This window comes from Symphalangus syndactylus, chromosome 4 (genome assembly GCF_028878055.3).
Source record: "Symphalangus syndactylus isolate Jambi chromosome 4, NHGRI_mSymSyn1-v2.1_pri, whole genome shotgun sequence".
Classification (NCBI taxonomy): Eukaryota; Metazoa; Chordata; class Mammalia; order Primates; family Hylobatidae; genus Symphalangus; species Symphalangus syndactylus.
Window position 1 is genome coordinate 67,340,084 of NC_072426.2, and position 21,715 is coordinate 67,361,798.

Consider the following 21,715-nt stretch of genomic DNA (forward strand, 5'->3'; position numbering starts at 1 on the left):
GGACTTAAATGTGGTCCTGAATCTTTTACCAAACCACCAGACAAAGGGAATTAAGCGTCAGTGGGTGAGGCAGCCCTAGTGTGAGTGTCGCCAGGACATAAAGAGCAGTTTGGACCGACTTTTGGCCTCTTCCCAACTGATCGTGAGCACTAGGGTCAGAGTTGCCTGAGGCTGGTTGTTCACAGAGTCTGCGCATCCTTCGGGCTCATTTGCTAGTCTGCAGGGAGCATCCCTGAGTCTGAGCAGCCGGTTCTCACATCTGAAGCTCACCATCTTCCTGGCTGCACAGGCTGTGTGGCCACCCGATGCCTGACGCAGTGCGCTCTGCTCCCATCACAGGTCCTGGCAGGGTGGCGACAGCAGCAGGAGACCAAGGGCTGCAGGGACACCTGACCGATGGGGACAGGTCTCACAATTCCTTGGAGAGAGCCCTGCCTTGATTTGCTGGGCAGCCCTAGGAAGCAGCCTGTAGGGGCCACAGGACAAGAGCAAATGTCATTAGGGGAATATTTCTGCCAGAAATCAAGAGAGCCTGTTGATCTGACCTGTCTAACCATCTCCCTCCCTATTTTCACATCATGATCAGGGAATGAAATTTTTGAGGCAGGAGAGATTCAGGTGAAATGGCAGAGCAAGGTCAAAATATATATAGGGAGGAAGGGAAACCTAGCAACGAAAGCATCAAACCTGTTCTCACTGTTTACGGAAAGTTATCATCAGGGTGAATTGGCCTTCTGATACCCAGAGGCACAACACACCCCTCGCAATCTCTCTGCATCTTATGCACAGGTTTTCATTCCCAAGTTTCACTAGAGTTAAATACTGCCTAATCATAGACACCACATTCATCCAGAAAATGAATATGAATTATAATCCTTATTAATTTACTTACTTGAATATAAAAGGGTTAGAGAAAGAGAAATGAAGGAGCATCGAGAGGGAGGAAACGGCTGTGATTTCAGCTGCGAGCATAATGAAATGGGGAGTCAATGAGGCAGAGAGGAGTGAAGGGTTGCTCCAGACGTCAGTGGCCACAGCAGCAAAAAGGCCTTCTCACCCTTCCTGGATGGGTAAACTGAGGGGGTCAGCATCAGAGATAGAGGGGTACCACACGAGGCCACAGGGACATAAAACAATGCTGGAGAATGCACAATAGATGCACAAGTCCTGATCCCGCTAAAATGTGCTCCCTCCCAGCTTCTGTCTTTTCTCAGTGCCTAACTCTCTGGCCACATGCCTGAGACTGATAAAAGAGCACCCCAGTGCAGGAGATAAGCTGGCCATTGACTTTTGTCCCTGCTCTTCCCCATTGCCTTCCTTTATCTTGTTTTGCCTGTGCTGGAGATGAGAGATGATCACATCCCAGGCTTCAGACAGATGTCCAGGATGTGGAAGATACCTTTTGATCAGATGCTATTTCCATAATGGCCCATCTTCTAAAATTTTTGCTGCTGTGCAAGTCACAGACCTATCGATGACAGGCTTTTGTGGAGCAAAAGGAGAAACTGAATGCTAGTGACATATTTATAATCACATTTTAAATAATAGCCTCAGGAGAATGTGGATGTCAATCCATTTAGAGAGTTTTAGAGGAATCTAGAAGTTAGATAAGCCTTGCTATGGACTGATCAGTCCATTGAATATATCTTCATGTATCTTGTTGATAAAACAGTGATATTGACTGTATGTGGCCTTATTTTAAATTACAACTATGGAGGAGCTCTGTTGTTTATAATTAACAAAGAAGAATTGACAAGAATTAGCTTTGTCCATGCCATCTTTAGACAATCACCACCTTTTAATCCAGGGCAAATCACTCAGCAGAGTGTCCTATTTTCTCATTTTTGCCCTGTCTTTTGTAATCATCAGCCATTTGTCACTGATATTATTATGAATGTTGGCATGCCTGGCGGATGTCATGGTATGACCGATACTCAGAACGACTACAACAAAAAAGGACTTCTAGCAGCATGAGTATAAAGGAGAAGTAACCTGTCTGAATGGCTGTGGGTTGCAGTAGCATTTTAGCTTGCGAAAATATTGAAAATAGAAAAGAAACTCATGTGCAGATTGCAAACCATATTTGTTACATTTATAGGGTATGATTAAAGGAAGATTTGTAGGGTATGTTTTAAGAAATATCAAAACTTAAAGTAGTCTTTGTGGTTAGAGGAAACGCTTTTATGGTGTGTGTGTGTATGTGCATGTGTGTGTGTGTGTTCTTGTGCATACACACGTGTGTACATGTTGGATTTCTACTTATGGATTTCCTGTTACTGACAGATCTTTCAAGGTCCTTTAGCTAGAGAAATCATGTGTTTGAGAGGCATTTATTTTCATTGGAGGCAATCCTGATTCTGGTATTCCATTTTATTCAGGGCATCCTAGATACTTCAATCAACTTTCCACTGGATTGGATATGGTTGGATTAGCAGCAGACTGGCTGACATCAACAGCAAATACTAACATGTAAGTAGCCAAATGTGTTTTTATGTAATTTAGGATAATTATTAGTGACATTCCATAGTCTTTACGTCTTATGTGAAAATGTTTTTATTAAGTAGCCACTAAAATAGTGATACAAACTTCTGAAGTGTGAGTGTTCACTTTAATGTAACAGAAAGTAGTCCTGATACATCTTCCATGTAATCAAACTCTATAAAATTTTTAAAACACAAAAGAGACTTTTTTCTGACATGTTTGATTTATTATTGTGCATAATGTCAAAGACAAATGGGACCAGATATTATATTTTAAATCATGTTACTCTGCAATATTTTTTATTTATTCAATACAAATAAATTCCCCTAGTTCATTATGTCAGTAATTGGAGCTCTTGACTGTAGGGATATAGAAAAAAATAAACAAACATTTTGGAAGGCCTTTTTGAAATAATTTTCTCTCTGCTTAATATTATAATCAAAACACTCGTAAATATATGTTTTGAAAAAGGAAATAGTTCTGTAGCTATTGTAATGATTGTAAATTATTTATTTGAGTTACAGAGGTAAAATGTGGCCATTACTACATTTCAGGTTCACCTATGAAATTGCTCCAGTATTTGTGCTTTTGGAATACGTCACACTAAAGAAAATGAGAGAAATCATTGGCTGGCCAGGGGGCTCTGGCGATGGGATATTTTCTCCCGGTACATGATATTTCAACTTTCTTTGTGTTTTTCTTCTAATATGCAATGCCTTGTTGTAAACCTAGGGAAGATTAAATATCTAGCTTATGCCTCTGCTTAGGTTAAATAGACTGTGTGTTGATCAAAAGAATGAATGTGATTAAGTGCACATGACCATTGAACATGCCTCCAAGCTAAGTAACCCATGCTTGAACATCAGTTATTTGTGTGCAAAGCGAGCATAATCAGAGATGGTACTTACCCAGTGCTTCTACTGTGACCCTACAAGCAGGATGTACAGATAATGTGGAACAAAGGTATCAAGATTCCTAATCAGGAAATTCACTCTGATGCTCTTCCTAGAATTAGTGAAAGGAAATGGGTAGCCTCATTTAATAAAGCATTTGCTGTTCAAGGGTGCATAGCAAGGTGTATCTACTCAGTAGAGCATATGGACCACTCTGTCTTTGAAATAACAAGCACCAAAGTGGATTTACACTAATTTCAAGGAGGACAGAGAACGTCTTGGGAGAGAATTTCTTAGAGCAAAAAGAGAGGGTGATGATTTCAAGAGCTTTCTCATCCCTTCTCTTCTTTATCATGCCATTCAGTCTTTTCCATCCTGCCTTTTTATCACCAGCCTAAGCTGCATTCTAAGCTCCATTATTTAGATCTCTTCCAGCCAAGAGAATCAACCTGAAACAAAAAGCTGTGCCCTTGGTTTACGGTTCTGTGTGTGACCTTGGTTTGATGCAGAAAAGAAATAGAAGTTAGGAAGGCAATGGAAAGAGAGTCACTGACCCATGGAAAAGAAACCCGATGTGCAGACCATCAGCTAATCAGTGGCAGGAGCGGGTGTCGTTAGTCCACTGAAACAGGACCCACCTGAGAGAGAGGCCAGAGCAACACCTGTCGTTGTGTCAGACAGAGCAAAGGCCAAGTCGTTGTGATCTCTCTTCAGCAAATCTACAAAGACAAGCAAATGATGGGGAGGGGGGGTGGTAGGGGAGAAAAGAAAAAGTGGAAAGAAGAAATGATAAGTAAGCAAGAGTGACCCCAAGGCCAGGGCTTAAGTTAAGCATGTTTGCCTGCAGGCTCTGGTCAGCTATTTTGTTTTATGTGTTTAAATACATAGCACAATTTTTCAGGTGCTGAAGGAAAAGGTGTTAGTTAAATGGAAGGGAAAATTAGGCTTTTAAAAAGTCATTGAACACCAGCTGTGATGAATTTTAAGCTAGCCTTTATTTTTTATGACACTTAGTACTTAGTTTTCCTTTGGAAAACCATCCCTGTTGAGGAAGCTTTGTCATCATTGCCTGATGCTTTGAAAACATTTTTCATGAGGAATGAGGTGGGGTACAGAGATCTACATCATTTCTACCTTTCTTCTTCCCACCTTTGTGTGGTTGGTTATAGGACTAATCTGTCCCTGAGATGAAGCAAGAACATGTTGGGCTGTATTTTTTTCTTTTATTTGCATTTATTTTACGCTGAATTTATTCCCGTGCCATAAGTTTTAATGGTCCCCGGGAGTAGGGAGACGACAGTTGTACCTGTTGACCCTGAAAATTTGACTAATTTGAATTAAGAGCTAGGCCTAATTTACCTGGCTGGTCTGAAAAACCTACATGCCCCAGAAAACATACACCCAGAGAAAGAATTCTCTTTGGCAGTTCTGTTAGGCTTAGAGCTTACCCTCCACCCTCATTGATGATGGGGGATTTTCACGTGGAGACTTCAGCTTGAGCATGGGAATTATAGGCTTCCTTGGAGCCTAAAGACCCATTTGCTCTTACCCCAAGATGCAAGCCATAGATGTCACACTGCAGTGCAATGCAGACATTGCAAAGTTGGGAGGAGACAGCAGAAAAGGTCATTGCAACCTGTTTCTGCTCTGCTTTCTACAAGACATCACAGAGGAGAAATGGCTCATCACATCCTTACTGGCTATGGATGCTATTCCCGGGAGCAACCACCCTTGCTACTTCAGTAAAGGGTCTTACAATTTAAAGGGTGGGGATAGAGAAAGCCACACATCTTATGCATCTGGGATCTAAAAGTCTCATTCCCTGGGACTCCATGTGAAGAGTTAGGTCTGTGACTTAAAACATACTGCGTCATACCTCCATCGATAATATCCAAAGCCTTCATGCTTCGTGGAAAGTCCTTTAGGACTCCTAGAAGAAATCTGCTTTTGTGATGTCACCTACACTGGGAACCAGAGAAATATGGAGCCTTCTTTACTGCTCAGCAGGTTACAAAGCACAAAAACTAGAGAGGGGCTAGGAAAGAAAGCTTGGCTTAGTCACAGACCTTTTCCTAACTAACAGGGTTTTCATAATGTTTCAGCACTTGCTTTTATTCATGTATTTTATTTTTTATTTTTTTGAGACAGAGTCTCACTCTGTCGCCCAGGCTGGAGTGCAGTGGCACGATCTCAGCTCACTGCAACCTCCATCTCCTGGGTTCAAGCAATTCTTATGCCTTAGCCTCTAGAGTAGCTGGGATTATAGGCACGCACCACCATGCCCAGCCAATTTTTGTATGTTTAGTAGAGATGGGATTTCACCATGTTGGCCAGGCTGGTCTTGAATTCCTGACCTCAGGTGATCTGGCCACCTCAGTCTCCCAAAGTAGCACTTGCTTTTACATCCTTTCTTAGAGGATTTGTAGGAAATAAGAGCAGGTAGGGCTCACGCATTTGTCCTCAGGCCTCTGTTACACAAAACGGTCTTCTCTGCCTGGAGGCCCAGAAGCCTCTTTCTCTCACTCAGGGCTGCTGAGCCTTTAGCCAGAGGACAGCTGAGCTGCAGAGTGAGGTGTGGGAGGGCAGGGCTGGAAGCTTCAGAAGAAATGCATGTGAAGAGCACTTTCTTTGGGTACATCTTCCCCTTTCTCTTCTCCCCTCCTTCCTTCTCCAGCCTCTTTAAGAACAACTAAATTCTCAAGATCATTTTGCTCTCCACAAGGGACATTTGGCAATATCTATAGATACTTTTGATTGTCTGGGGGAGAGGGTGCTATGGGCATCTGGTGGGTAGAAACCAGGGATGCTGCTCAACACTTACAATGCCCAGGTCAGCCCTCACCAGTTATGTTGCCCAAAATGTCAGTAAGTGCCAAAACTATGAGCTAGGATGGAATTTCCTTTCGAAGCAGACCCTGCTTCCAGCATCCTACAGTCAGCCTTTCAGACCGGGTGTCTGCTCAGAGCAGGCGTGACCTGGATTCTACCTGTCCTGTGTCTCTAGAGTCCAGAAAGGAAGGAATCGCCCTGATTTTGACTGAGGACAGAGGCATGGATCTGGGCAATGAGCGCTGTGTGCTCGGCGGCCTGCTTGAGTCAGAGCCCAGGGCTCGAGACAAAGGTCATACCCCTGCCTGGGTCATTCAGCTTGACATGGAGCCCTCCTGCTTCTCAGCCACCAGGAAGGAGAGTAACTCACAACACTCATGTGACGGCAGAGCTTGGGGTGTTCCCCTGGGTCAGGAGGTAGAGGCAGTACCTTCACTCTGCCCCATGGCCTCATCTCTTCCATCCCAGCTTATTAATTTGCATTCACAGCAATCTGTCTTTCCTGAATTGCAAATATCCTAAACTTCCCAACAGCCCTGGGTTTTCTTTGCTTGTCAAGTGAGACTCTACTTATAAGACACAAATCTTAAGGCATGGAATCCCTGACAACCTTTGGATGACACAGAAAAAGTAACACAATATGGACTGGAAATTCTCTTAGTTGTACGTTTTTCTATACTTATGAAATAAGTTTTGTTAGCTAATACAATTCTATTTCAATGATGTCTTTGAGAGGGAAGAACTAGTTTAGAGGGAATGAACAGATGAGTATGGTGAGATGGACTTGGAGGTTTATCCTTTATAACAGGGGTCCCCAGCCCCTTGATGGTGGATCGGTACAGGTCTGCGGTTTATTAGGAACGGGGCCACAGAGCAGGAGGTGAGCAAGGGGCAAGTGAGCATTACCGCCTGAGGTCTGCCTTCTGTCACATCAGCAGCTGCATGAGATTCTCATAGGAGCGTGAACCCTATTGTGAAATGCCCATGCGAGGGATCTAGGTTGCATGCTCCTTACGAGAATCCAATTAATGCCTAATGATGTGAGGTGGAACAGTCTCATCCCAAAAGCATTCTCCACCCCACCCCTACCAGCCTCCGACCTTCCGTATGTGGAAAAATTGTCTTCCACGAAACGCATCACTGCTGCCAAAAAGGTTGGGGACTGCTGCTCAGTAAAAATTGTTGATTAGGCCAGGCGTGGTGGCTCACACCTGTAATCCTAGCACTTTGTGAGGCCGAGGCGGGTGGATCATTTGAGGTCAGGAGTTTGAGACCAGCCTGGCCAACATGGTGAAACCCCCCCCGTCTCTACTAAAAATACACAAAAAAATTAGCTGGGCGTGGTGGCGCATGCCTGTGGTCCCAGCTTCTTGGGAGGCTGGGGCAGGAGAATCGCTTGAACTCGGGAGATGGAGGTGGCAGTGGGCGGAGATCGTGCCACTGCACTCCAGCCTGGGTGACAGAGTGAGACCCTGTCTCAAGAAAAAAAAAAAGTTGATTAACAGTTTACATCAGTAACAGCTGATTTATCTTAATCCAAGTGCAAGGCACTGAATGAATTGAAATGAAAAAAAAAAAAAGGTTTCTCCATCCAGATATAACCAGAATTTTACACATCTAATGCAGAATGACCACGCTTACAAGCTGGGATGGAGGCAAACCTTTTGCTTTTGAATTAAAAACCTCTTCAGGCCGGGCACGGTGGCTCACGCTTGTAATCCCAGCACTTTGGGAGGCCGAGGCGGGCGGATCACGAGGTCAGGAGATCGAGACCACGGTGAAACCCCGTCTCTACTAAAAACACAAAAAATTAGCCGGGCGTGGTGGCGGGTGCCTGTAGTCCCAGCTACTCGGAGAGGCTGAGGCAGGAGAATGGCGTGAACCCGGGAGGCGGGGCTTGCAGTGAGCCAAGATCGCGCCACTGTACTCCAGCCTGGGCGACAGAGCGAGACTCCGTCTCAAAAAAAAAAAAAAACCTCTTCAAAGGGCTTCCAGCAAGAGTAGAATCCACTGCAGTTCCCCTTAGTGACTGAGATGGGGTGTGGCAGTGGCACCTGTCCTGTCCCAATGTGCCCTCTGGGGTAGCGCCTTTGAGTCTGAGGATTCAGTTTAAAGATAGTCAATAGGGTTTTCTTCTGAGTCCAAGGAGGACTCAGGTCAGTGGAAATAAGGAATGTTGCTTGCATGTGAAATGAGGTTGATAATAAATAAAGTAACTGTGTGTTGCTGTGCACTTTAGGTGGCGCCATATCTAACATGTATGCCATGATGATCGCACGCTTTAAGATGTTCCCGGAAGTCAAGGAGAAAGGAATGGCGGCTGTTCCCAGGCTCATTGCCTTCACGTCTGAGCATGTATGTGTTTCTGTTCCTTCCAAGTTTAAGGTTATGCTCCATAAAGCCTGAGTTGAAGGAATGATGGCCGGAAATGCATTATCCCCAGATGCCCTCTTTCTGGAAGACACCTTGGGAGAGAATGGGGGAGAAAGCTGAGTGGTACTATGGGGTGTCCTCCTTGACTCTTTGAAATTCAGGAAAACCCTCAAAGATAAAGGAGCAGCCTGGGCAATATAGTGAAACCCCATCTTCACAGAAAATTAAAAAAAAAAATAGCCGGATGTGGTAGCACAAACCTATGATCCCAGGACGCTGAGGTAGCAGAATTACTTGAGCTCAGGAGGTTGAGACTGCAGTGAACCGTGATTGCACCACTACACTCCAGCCCGGATGAAAGAGCAAGACCCTGTCAAAAAAATAAAAAATAAAAAATAAAGGAAAATATTTTTAGCTCTAGTTCCTACCCTTCGCTTCTGTGCAATTAAGTTGCATATTAAGGGAAGGGGAGGAGGAGGGAAGGCAGAGGGACTGTGAGCTCATTTGGACCAATGATGCTAGGCCCATGTAAGCAAAACTCCAGAGGAGCCTTTGATACAGTTTTTCTGTTTAAAGACTCAGCCCACTGATCTGATAGATATTCTGCCCTCATGGTGCCTTGAGTCTTTTTTTTTTTTTTTTTTTTTGAGACAGTCTCGCTATGTCACCCAGACTGTAGTGCAGTGGTGCAATCACAGCTCACTGCAGCCTCAGCCTCAACTTCCTAGGTTCAAGCAATCCTCCCACATCAGCCTCCTGGATAGCTGGGACTCCAGATATGTATCACCATGGCTGACTAATTTTTCTATTTTTTATAGAGACAGGTCTTGCAGTGTTGGCTAGGCTGGTCTCAAATTCCTGGCCTCAAGTGATCCTCCCGCCTTGGCCTCCCAAAATGCTGAGATTACAGGCGTGAGCCACCATCATACCCAGCCTGAACCATTTAACATTCATCTTTGGCTGACTTGACCAGAGGTTTTGTTACCATAAAGAAATAGCACCGGACCAGGCATGGTGGCTCATGCCTGTAATCCCAGCACTTTGGGAGGCTGAGGCAGGTGGATCATTTGAGGTCAGGAGTTCAAGACCAGCCTGACCAACATGGTGAAACCTCATCTCTACTAAAAATACAAAAAAATTAGCCAGGCAAGGTGGCAGGCACCTGTAATCCCAGCTACTCAGGAGGCTGAGACAGGAGAATCACTTGAATCCAGGAGGCGGAGGTTGCAGTGAGAAGAGATCGCATCACTGCACTCCAGCCTGGGCAACGGAGTGACACTCCGTTCTCAAAAAAAACAAAAACAAAAACAAAAAAAAACCACAAAAACAAACAAACAAAAAACCATAAGACTCTTCCTTCATGATCTCTGCCTCACAGTAGCCTGGGCTCTGGAATACAGCTGCCTCAGAGACAATCAGGAAGACCTCTGATAGCCAGGGAACTAGGAGGCAGAGAGAGAGGAAGGGCCTAGAGGGAGACTCAGGGCTCCTGTAAGGAAATGTCACTCAGGAGACGCAGGGAACCGTAGTGGGTCTCAGATCCAGATCCACCATGAAATTTTCCTGTTTCCTATTTTAAGTGAGGTATGTGTGTCTATGTGTGTGTGTCTGTCTCTGTGTGTGTCTGTAGGTGTCCATGACAAGGAAACAGATTGGAAATCAGTGGATACAGTTCATTACCACAGCAGTAGCTGTGGAATTAAAGGAAACTAGCAATTCCATGTTAACAAATTATCAAAGCATCTTGTTTTCAGTCATCTTTTGGGGTTTTATTATTTTGTTAAGTGTCCTTCTTCAACGTATAGGGGTCACACTGGGCAAAGACCACAGCCTAAAATTACTTAGTATTTTACCTTTCTGTTGCTGCTGGAACAAATGATCATAAACTTTGTGTCTTACAACAATATGAATTTATTATCTTATAGTTCCGGGGGTCAGAAATCTAAAATGGGAAAAGCAGGGCTGTATTCTTCCTGGAGGCTTTCTGGAAGAATCCGTTTTCTTGCTGTTTCCAGCTTCTAGAGGCCACCTACATTTTTTGGTTCATCTTCAGAACCAGCAGCATAGCATCTTTGGATCTCTCTCTTTCTCTCTCCCTCACCTCTACTTTTACCACCACATCTCTTTCCACCTGTGGCTCTCCTGCCTCTCTCTTTTGGATCTACTCAGATAATCCAGGGTAATCCCCCATCTCAACCTTAACCTAATCACATCTGCAAAGTCGCTTTAACCATGTAAAGTAACATATTCACAGTGTTGAAGATGAGGATGTGGTTTTTGTGGCCGGGATTATCTGTTATTCAGCCCACCCTACCTAGTACCCCAGCAGGAGATAACTTTTCTTTTCTCAGCTTCTCCAAGGATAGAAAAATGTGATCTATTTTTCTCCTCAATTACTATTTTCCTGAAATGGGTTTGGACCCCTAAATAGTTACATGTTACTACACTCTCGGCCTCAAAAAGTCCATATGATCTTTTATTGGGCATCTTTTTCTTTTGGCTTCCAAGCTGCGTCCACAAGTTAAAATAAGTTTGGTCCAGCAGCAAGCCACTCTGCACTCTCTGCCAGGCATCTCTGGTTTGGGCATGAGCTTCTCAGCCTCATGCTTTATGTAAATTGACTGAGACTTGCCCAGAAAGATCAGGCCATGTGGTCTGAGGATCTAAAATAACAATTTTGCTCTACCTTCTTTTCCTGATAGCGTAAACTCAGTCTACTTTTTTTTTTTTTTTTTTTTTTTTTTTTTGAGTCAGAGTCTAGCCCTGTCTCCCAAGCTGGAGTGCCATGGCGTGATCTCTGGAGTGCAGTGGTGCAATCTCGGCTCACTGCAACCTCCATCTCTGGGGTTCAAGTGATTCCTCCTGCCTCAGCCTCTGGAGTAGAGTAGCTGGGACTACAGGCATGTGCCGCCACACCTGGCTAATTTTTGTATTTTTAGTAGAGACAGGGTTTCACCATGTTGGCCACGCTGGTCTTAAACTTCTGACCTCAGGTGATCCATCCGCCTTCACCTCCCAAAGTGCTGGGATTACAGGCGTGAGCCGCCACGCCCAGACTACTTCATTTCTGAGAAAGAAACACAGTTCGGCTGTATAACAACCATTTGACTCTCCCTTCTCCTTCTTGTGTCTCCATCTGTGCATAAAGTTGTGAAGGATCATTTGAATTACGAAGCTCTCCTAAACTACCAATAGGTTCTAACTTTGGCCTGTCATTTGGGTTATCATTGCCTTATCATTTTTGACAAACAGTTTTTCTAATATATAACACCTTATATCTGACTACTATTTGACAGTTTCCAAAACACTTTGAAGATATGGAACTTTGATTCTCACAGCAACCTTATGGGACAGGTAGAACAGAGATTGTTATCAGCATTTTACAAATGAGGAGGGTGAAATTAGCTAGGTAGGTAGAGCCAAGATCAAACTGGGTTTACTGGGTTCAAGACCAGTGAGCTCCATGCACCGACTACCACTGTAGAAACCAGATTAAAAGATTCAGCAACAGAGCTTTGTATACAGCAGCTCATCAATTGACTTAACATCTTATACCTTCCCTGATCAAGTTTCCACGAGGAGCTATTTTCTTAATGTGAAATTGATGCTAATTTGTGACTCTCTCTTTCCACCAAAAACATTCTCATCATCTCATAGGGTTGCACTGGAGGGGGTTTTCGGAGCTCATTTAAAGCCGTCCTGCATCTTCTTGAACCCTTGACCCTAACCATCCTGGACAGGTGAGCTCTTAAAAGTGAGTCCTGCCTTTGAAGCTGCAGGTTAAGAGGTAACACGATCCCCATCGCTAGTTCCTTCTGGGCTCTAGACCTCAGACATTATTTTCAATTCATCATTTAGTGTAGCTTCCTTCTGGCTTCAGGCCAGGCCACGTATTTTCTTGGTCTTTTCAGAGTTTACAATCACACTGTCTCCACCAGCTCCAGAAATAGATCTCCAGAGGCGGAAAAAAGAAAATTACCAAGTCATTTCTCAAATGCCTTTTCTCCGGCTAGACAGCATCAGTCTTGGCATGGAGGCTTCTTTCCTCAATTGCTTGGCTGGCAGGGAGAAAGGATAATGGAGGGGCTGCTGTGTTGACTCAGTGAGGAGAGGGAGGCCATGGATCAAGACAGACGCTGCTTTGGGTGTTCTCTCTTCATGCATTTTGAGAGGTTTCCCAGGCCGAAGACTCCTGGAAAATCAAATGAGAGCCTTATAGAACTTGTGCCTCAGTGCCTGGGACACAGAGAGCTCTGCATAAATATCAACCAACTTTAAAAACCAACAACCTTGGCCGGGTGTGGTGGCTCATGACTGTAATCCCAGCACTTTGGGAGGCCGAGGCAGAAGGATTACTTGAGGTCAGGAGTTTGAGACCAGCGTGGCCGACATGAAACCCGGTCTCTACTGAAAATACAAAAATTAGCCAGGTGTGTTGGTGGGCACCTGTAATCCCAGCTACTCGGGAGGCTGAGGCAGGAGAATCACTGGAACCTGGGAGGCAGAGGTTTCAGTACACCAAGATCGCACCACTGCACTTCAGACTGGGCAACAGAGTGAGTGAGACTCCCTTGGAAAAAAAGACCAAAAAAACCCACCTTGTTTTACAGATGAAGACACCAAGCCCCAGAGGTGGGGGATAATTTGCCCATGGTGTCACAGCCAGTCAATGGCAGAGCCAGATTCGAAGCCTCAATAATTTCTCAGTAATACAACACTGCTCTTTATAAACTTTTTTTTTTGCATTCAGTGTATTTTATTGAATTGAAAAATAATTCATTTGATGTGTCATCTAAGGATAGGCTCTGGAATAAGACAAACACAGGTTGAAATATTTGGTTTTATCACGTACTAGCTGTGTGACACTGGACAAGTTACTTAATCTTGCTATGCCTCAGTTTTCTGATCTGGGAAAGGAAAGTCATATTAATGCTCTTCTCATAGGACTGTTGGGTTCAATTAGACACCATCACTGAAGAGATTAGCATAGTGGCCAGCCCAACACTGCTCTTTCTACTACTGGGTTGGATGTCCTGAGCGCCTCTCTCTGGCTAGCTGCTCTAAATTCACTTGTAGCATCCTTTCTTAAATCCCATTTTCCCCATGTTGGTTATTCTTTTTTTGTTTGTTTGTTTGTTTTGAGATGGACTCTCTCTCTGTTACCCAGGCTGGAGTGCAATGGCGCCATCTTGGCTCACTGCAATCTCCGCCTCCCTGGTTCAAGCGATTCTTCTGCCTCAGCCTCCTGAGTAGCTGGGACTACAGGTGCATGCCACCACACCCGGCTAATTTTTTGTATTTTTAGTAGAGACAGGGTTTCACTGTGTTGGCCATTCTGGTCTCGAACTCCAGACCTCAGGTGATCCAGCTGCCTTGGCCTTCCAAAGCTGGGATTACAGGCATGAGCCACCGCGCCCGGCCCCATGTTGGTTATTCTCATGCTAATTTCCTGATCTACTGAACCAGGTCACATTACTATCCCTTCTTCCAATCTGAGCACTGAGTTTGTAACTTGGCATGTTTAGAGCCATAGGGATGGGAACGACATTGCGAGACTCTGTGGCCTTCTGCATCCAACCAGAAACGTTCACATATTCATGAAGGGAAGAGTCATTTTGTTTTCTAAATGACCGTTCACTCTCTCTCTGTTGCACTCCACCAAAGCTACCCACTTCTTTTCTGGCCACCAACACAGACTAGACCTTCACTTATCTGATGAGGAGGGCAACCTATTAAATTTTTCTGGTTGTTTGAATCAACTGTTTTCTTGTAAAACTTGAATAAGACTAAATTGAACAACTAGTCTTTCTGTGGCAAGCGTTTAAGAATTCCAATATTACTTTTCTGTAAAATATAGAATCACAAAATCTCAGAATTGAAAGTGATCTTAAATATCCTTTGGTTCAACACATCCTTTGTTGGAATCTCATCCTGTTCCCCAAATCTTCAGTCATACAAAGCCTTGGCAAAAATTAACTTGATGAGTTTTAGGTTCTCTCTTGAAAGTAGGTTTAGAGGGAAGCTAAGATCCCAGCTCAATAATTCACATCTCCAGCTCTGAATCCTTTGAAAGCCTAAACCATGAGCTCGATTCCAAATTCCTCTTATTTCTTGTGTGGCACAAGCTCGTCCAGAAATAGCTTCCACGAAACAGCATAATCTCATCTAGGAAACATATTCTTCATAGGCAAATCACCATAACTAATTCACTCCACTCTTCACACGCCAAGCCCGGCCCACACCCACGTCCCCCGGAACCAGTTGCCAATGTTCTGCTGAGGCCCCTTGTGACTTCGACCCACTTCTGTGGGGAAGTAATTCTCAAAATTGCTCTATTTTAGTTTATTATTTTATTTTAGAGACAGGATTTCACCCTGTTACCCAGGCTGGAGTACAGTGGCACAGTCATGGCTTGCTGAAGCTTCAAACTCCTGGGCTCAAACGATCCTCCTGCCTCACCTCCTAAGTAGCTGGGCCTACAGGCTTGAGCCACCACATCTTCAGAAAGATGGCTTTCTTTTCTCTTTTCTTTTTTTTTTTTTATTTGAGATGGAGTCTCACTCTTGTCGTCCAGGCTGGAGTACAATGACGCAATCTCAGCTCACTGCAACCTCCGCCTCCCGGGATCAAGCAATGGTCCTGCCTCAGTCTCCTGAGTAGCTGGGATTACAGGCGCCCACCACCACACCTGGCTAAGTTTTGTATTTTTAGTAGAGACGGGGTTTCACCATGTTGGCCAGGCTGGGCTCGAACTTCTGACCTCAGGTGACCCGCCTGCCTCAGCCTCTCAAAGTGCTGAAATTATAGGCGTGAGCCACCGCACCCAGCCAGAAAGATGACTTTCACATATCATTATTGGAGAGGTTTTTAGTTTCAAAAATAGATCTCCTTTAAAAAATTCTTTTAAACAGTGACCTGTTTGGAAACAGGGCTGTTTGGGCAATTTGGAAACAGATGACTTCCACAAAATGTATTGCTCCCCCTTAGTCAGAACTGACAGTGAGTGAAATTGTGGGCTAAATCTATTAACCTTCAGCACCCCTGCTCTAGTGCTGCATTCCTACCTCCTTCTCACCTCAGGGCCCTCATCACGTCCATGTTATTTTCTCCTCTATCCAGTCCATCCAAACCTCCTCTCAGGAAAGAACCCGAAAGCCATGCTGAGATGTAAGCGATAGGTAAGACCTCCCCATTGCCTCTCCTGGAGATATTCCCATCGCACTCAGAGAGGCAAAGGCGTGAGGTGCTGAGACACAACTCAGCCACTGTGCAGAGAGATGCTTCCTTTATTCCTTCCTTCCTTTAGTGCTGCAGGCGCCAGGCATTGCTTCTGGCATGGGGGAGAGAGCAGTGGGCAGAACACACCCAGTGCCCGCTCTCAGCGAGCATCCTTTGTTCTGGGGAAGAAAGGGATGGGAAGGGGCTCCTGAGATCCCATCCACGCCAGGTGACGGATGCTCCCTTATTCCCAATGCCAGGTCAAAAGTGGCTGAACAGACTTATTGTTCTCCAGGTTAGTGATAAAGCCTGTGAGCTTTGGAATTGATGAAATGGTGACAGGCCCTGCTCTGCCACCTCCCAAGGCGTGACCCTTCGTCTCCTCCTCATCTGTAAAATGGAGATGATGATACCCAGCTTCTGTAGTTGTGGGGAGGATGAAGCAAGATGATACATGGGAAGGGCAGTGCACTGTGCATGGCTCTCGGTGAGCCCCTCACAGATGACACTGTCGTTAGAAGGAGCTGAGCCCAGCCAGGAGGCGAGAGAGGGAGCAGGGAGAGCGGAGTCGGGGCCAGTGATTTCCTTAAGAAGGACGTGCCCTTCCTCTCAAAGTGCCAGAGCAACACTCAAGGATCCACAGCCTTGGGAGAGCCTAGATCCTAGACTGCTACTTGTATAATTTTGAGATTTCCCTACGTACACATATTTATTTTAAGAAGTAAAGTGAATTAGCTGGGCGCAGTGGTTCATGCCTGTAATCCCAGCACTTTGGGGGGCCGAAGCAGGTGGATCACCTGAGGTCAGGAGTTTGAGACCAGCCTGGCCAACATGGTGAGACCCCACCTCTACTAAAAATACAAAAATTAGCAGGGCGTAATGGCGGCGCCTGTAATCCCAGCTACTTGGGAGGCTGAGGCAGGAGAATCGCTTGAACCCGGGAAGCAAAGGTTGCAGTGAGCTGAGAGCTGAGATCGCACCACTGCACTTCAGGGTGACAGGGCGAGACTCCATCTCAAATACACACACACACACACACACACACAAAAGAAAGGGATTGACATGAATTGTGTTTGAAGATTTCAAAATGCCACTCGAGGTAATGAGGGAGACCTGAGGACAGTATCACATTAGGTAGGAGGATGGGAGGATAGGAAGGGCTACCCTTTTTGGGGATAGCCCAAAAACTGATATGTAAGACACAGCACATGCCACAGCTACACTTCTCACATCAATTCTGCCAAGAAAGGACTTCATCGTTGCACCTGAGCAAATCATGGCTCAGCATGAGAAAGTAATTTGCCTAAATAGAAGCAGGTGTCAAACCCTCATCATTGTGCCTCACATCACCTCTTTCCATTACACACTTTCATTCACTCTTCATGATCCACAAATCATAGAAATAATTGTTGTCCACAGAGTGATCAAAATGACTGAAGACATACTCAGTACTGATGTTCACATTTGTCACTGAAGATCATTCTTGGATCTCTTTTCATGTTAAACTTAACCTGGTACACATCATTCCTTTCTTTTTTTTTTTTTTTTTTTTTTTTTGAGACGGAGTCTCGCTCTGCCGCCCAGGCTGGAGTGCAGTGGCGCGATCTCGGCTCACTGCAAGCTCCGCCTCCCGGGTTCACGCCATTCTCTTGCCTCAGCCTCCCGAGTAGCTGGGACTACAGGCGCCCGCCATTATGCCCGGCTACTTTTTTGTATTTTTAGTAGAGACGGGGTTTCACCGTGTTAGCCAGGATGGTCTCAATCTCCTGACCTCGTGATCCACCCGCCTCGGCCTCCCAAAGTGCTAGGATTACAGATGTGAGCCACCACGCCCAGCCTCACATCATTCCTTTCATTTGACACCTATTTAGGGTACAAGCTCACAATGGGGCCACCTTGACCTACTAGTCAGAACTGAGTGTGACTAATAAGATAGCAGCTTCACAGACGTGCCTGTGTACAGATCCACATCACCTGCGAATCACACAGTCTCTAAAAATGTGTCTGGGTGGTCCCCTCCCCTCCAGATCATCATAATTAGAAACCAATGAGGTGGTCTCCCAGAGCACAAGCTTCTTTGTAAACCTGATGCTTTAGCAAGAGAATGTTCTTTCGGGCCAGTTGGTGAGCAGAAGTAAGGACAGAGGCAACCAGTCTTTCTAAGAAAGCTGTAGCTATCATTTCCCTCAAATCTTAGGGTGTACTGTATAGGAGCAAGCAAATGGAGGTGTCAGAAGGGTGTGAAGGAGGAGGATGTGGTCAGAACTGCAACTGCTGAGGGATTGGCCCAGGGGGTGGAGGGGGGCGGTCAGGAAGCATGAGGAAGGGTCAAATAGGCAGATTCCAGCTCATTGATAGGCTGGGCTTCAAGATCTACTTGTTGGGGACAATATATAATGATCCCCATTCCCCACACACCCACTAATTCTACCCACAAAGGGTGTTGGAACAAAAGAATCAAGCCTGAGGACAATTGATCAATTGATGGATCTCAGAGCTGGAAGGTAGAATGCTTGATAGGATGTCAGAAGAGTTAAGAGCTAAGATTTCCCAGCCAGTGCGTACTTTCTCTTTATTTGAGGTCTCTGTGTTGTTTCTTTCTTTCCTCTAGCAGCTGGCCTGGTTACGTGGACACACAGCTGCCTCCAGCTTGGGCAGGGCCCCAGCGTAGGCCTTCTGGGGCAGGTGCCAAGAAGACCCCTGGTCTTGCTTTTAGAATAGGCTTTAGATTCGAGGCATTGGGGTCCACGGAGTCCACCAGAGCCACACTTCAACATTGGGATTTGTGGCCAGATAGTTATGGCAATAAATAGTGACATTTCCCTGGACTTGTTATCTGAGTATGTGGTCAACAAATTCAACAAATATTTTGTCAACTATACGCTATGACAAAGTCTTCGCCCTCATGCAGGCTGCTGTGTTCTCCTAGTGGACACACAGTGAACTAGTATTAGAAATAATGTCATGTGGTGATTAGATTAGGATGGTAGTCAGCTACTTTACAGGATGGTCATAAAAATATCTCTGTGTGGAGGTGATATGTGAGCAGAGACCTACATTGAATGAGGGATGGAACCATGTAAGTATTTGAAGGAAGGTTTTCCAGGAAAATGAACTGCAAGTGCAAAGACTCAGAAGCGAGAACAAGTTTAGCAAGCTCACAGAAGACCAGGAAGGCCAACGCACCAGGTAGACAGATCGAGGGGAACAAAGACAGAAGATGAGGTAGGGTAGGTCGCCAGGCACTGAGGACTGTCTTAATAATCTGTGTCCTCCAAGCCCAGCAGAGGCTTGTGCCTGAAACCCTGTGATCTGTTAGGCAGTCGAATCTCAGTCTCAGTTAAATATTTGGATGAAATCAGCAATGGCTTGAAATAATTGATATGGCTTTCCAGATGTCTTGTCCCAATTCTAATAGAGGAGGAGAAACCAGCATGCCAAGATTCTAAACTAGTTTGTCTCAGAGCTTTCTACCACTCACCTTAACTCTCCCACCATCTCTAAAGGAATGAGATTTACTGTCCCCATTAAAGAGTGAAGGAGCTCATGCTGCACCTCCCGTCTAGGGCTAGGAGGGATGGGCGCTGCCCTCTCTAGCCTGATACGCTGCTTCTCACTCACTCGTAGCTGAATATTCTCATCCCACTCAAACCTAGAAAGACTGCTTATTTTTTTAATTACAAATATTTTATAATTATAAAATCCTTTATTTGTGCATATTTTAAGGATAAGCTGAATCATGTAACCTGTGTGTGGTTTACCTACATATATTTTTTTAAAAGAGAAATTACTCTTCCTTGGGAGACTGAGGTAGGCAAATCACTTGAGGTCAGGAGTTCAAGACCAGCCTGGCCAACACAGGAAAACCCCATCTGTACTAAAAATATGAAAATTAGCCAGGCATGGTGGCAGGTAATCCTGTAATCCCAGCTATAATCCCAGCTACTCGGGAGGCTGAGCCAGGGGAATCACTTAAACCCAGGAGGCGGAGGTTGCAGTGAGCTAAGATTGAGCCGCTGCACTCCAGCCTGGGCAACAGAGTGAGACTCCATCTCAAAAAAAAAAAAAAATGTGGATGGGTGCAGTGGCTCACACCTGTAATCCCAGCACTTTGGGAGGCCGAGGCGGGGTGGGCGGATCACGAGGTCGGGAGATCGAGACCATCCTGGCTAACACGGTGAAACCCCAGCTCTACTAAAAATATGAAAACAAAAAATTAGCCTGGTGTGGTGGCGGGCACCTCTAGTCCCTGCTACTCCAGAGGCTGAGGCAGGAGAATGGTGTGAACCCGGGAGGCGGAGCTTGCAGTGAGCCAAGATCGTGCCACTGCACTCCAGCCTGGGCGACACAGTGAGACTCTGTCTCAAAAAAGAAAAAAAAAAAAAGAGAAAGAGAGAGAAATTATTCTTCCATCAATCTTGACTTTCATTTAGTAGAAAATAAAAATTATATGGGCTTTAATATCTATTGTCCTTAAATAGAAATATGATTTAATCCTAAATAAGCACTAGATTCTATTATCAAGGCTCTACTGTAATTTTTCCCAAATCCAGGGAGGGGACGAAGGTATTCTCATTAGCTCATTCCCCAGCCATTTTATTGATGAACAACTGATTATTACAAGAATCTTGATTATTTTGGGACAAATTTGAATTCTTGTAGCTTCCAATTTTTGGTCAGAATTTTGTCTTCTGAAGCCATTGAAGAGTGAAGGAGCTCATGCCACACCCTCCAGTCTAGGGCTAGGTGGAATGGGGTGCTGTCCTCTCCAGCCTGATGTGCTCCAGTGCAGCCTGTCCCCCGATCCCAGGCTTGGCACAGCCCTTCACCTGAAGGCCACCCACGTCACATATCCCTAATGCCCTGTGCTCATTTCTTTTTTTTTTTTTTAGAACTGAGGTATCTTTTATTTCAAAAACGGATCTGATTTTTCTAACAAAACTTTCCCCAACACATTACCTTTTTCTCCAAGTTTCCTCTGTGTGTATGTGTATGCATGTGCATGAGTGTGCACACACATGTATTTTTAGGTGGAAGTACAAAAAATTGAAGTATAGTGAGGTATTTTGGAAAACTGTATAATAGCTTCCTTGCGTTGAGGGAAAGAAGGCCTTTTGGCCCTTTGATGATAATAGGTTTTTATCTTCTGAGGTGTGGTTTGTGTCCTCACTCCTCTGGGTGGTCTGCTAGTATGTGCTGCTGACAGATGTTGTTGCCCAACTCAGCATTCTTTGCTAAAACATCTCCCCTCAATTGTTGTTGGCCTCGCAGATACTGTTGAATCACTGGTTCAGTTTTTTTTTTTTTTTTTTTTTTTTTGAGGCAGAGTCTCACTCTGTTGCCCAGGCTGGAGTGCAGTGGTGCGATCTTGGCTCACTGCAAGCTAAGCTCCGCCTTCCAGGTTCATGCCATTCTTCTGCCTCAGCCTCTGGAGTAGCTGGGACTACAGGCACCCACCACCACGCCTGGCTAATTTTTTTGTATTTTTAGTAGAGACGGGGTTTCAACGTGTTAGCCAGGATGGTCTCGATCTCCTGACCTCATGATCCGCCTGCCTCAGCCTCCCAAAGTGCTGGGATTACAGGTGTGAGCCACCACGCCCGGCCACTGGTTCAATTTTTATATTTGTTTCCAGAGAACCCTCTAGGTTCTCTCTAAACACGTGCTTTCCAGCCTTCTCAGCATCCAGGTGGTTGTTCTTCAGACACTGTTTTCCTCTGGTTCATCGACAAGTAGTTCCATTCAAAATGGTGCTAAGGAATAAAAGTGACTGTCCACATGTGGTCTCGCCGGCCCAGAGAGACATGCCATTTAAGCTATCTTCACTGTTTCTCCCTCATTAAGTAGATTGCTTTTTCCTCTCAAGTTTTCTTCCTCTCCATGGATTCCTTTCTATTTGTGAATAACGTTAAGCTATTTCT

At 45.0% G+C, this 21,715-nt stretch overlaps 1 protein-coding gene across 1 annotated transcript in view; it reads left to right on the forward strand.

Annotated features, from left to right (window-relative positions):
- Window positions 1-21,715, forward strand: part of GAD2 (glutamate decarboxylase 2) — a 91,999-nt gene that overhangs the window by 4,634 nt on the left and 65,650 nt on the right. Inside the window, exons 5-7 of the mRNA XM_055274927.2 lie at window positions 2,379-2,469; window positions 3,036-3,148; window positions 8,443-8,558. Of these exons, the coding sequence (XP_055130902.1) occupies window positions 2,379-2,469; window positions 3,036-3,148; window positions 8,443-8,558 (320 nt within the window). The remainder of the gene's footprint in view (window positions 1-2,378; window positions 2,470-3,035; window positions 3,149-8,442; window positions 8,559-21,715) is intronic.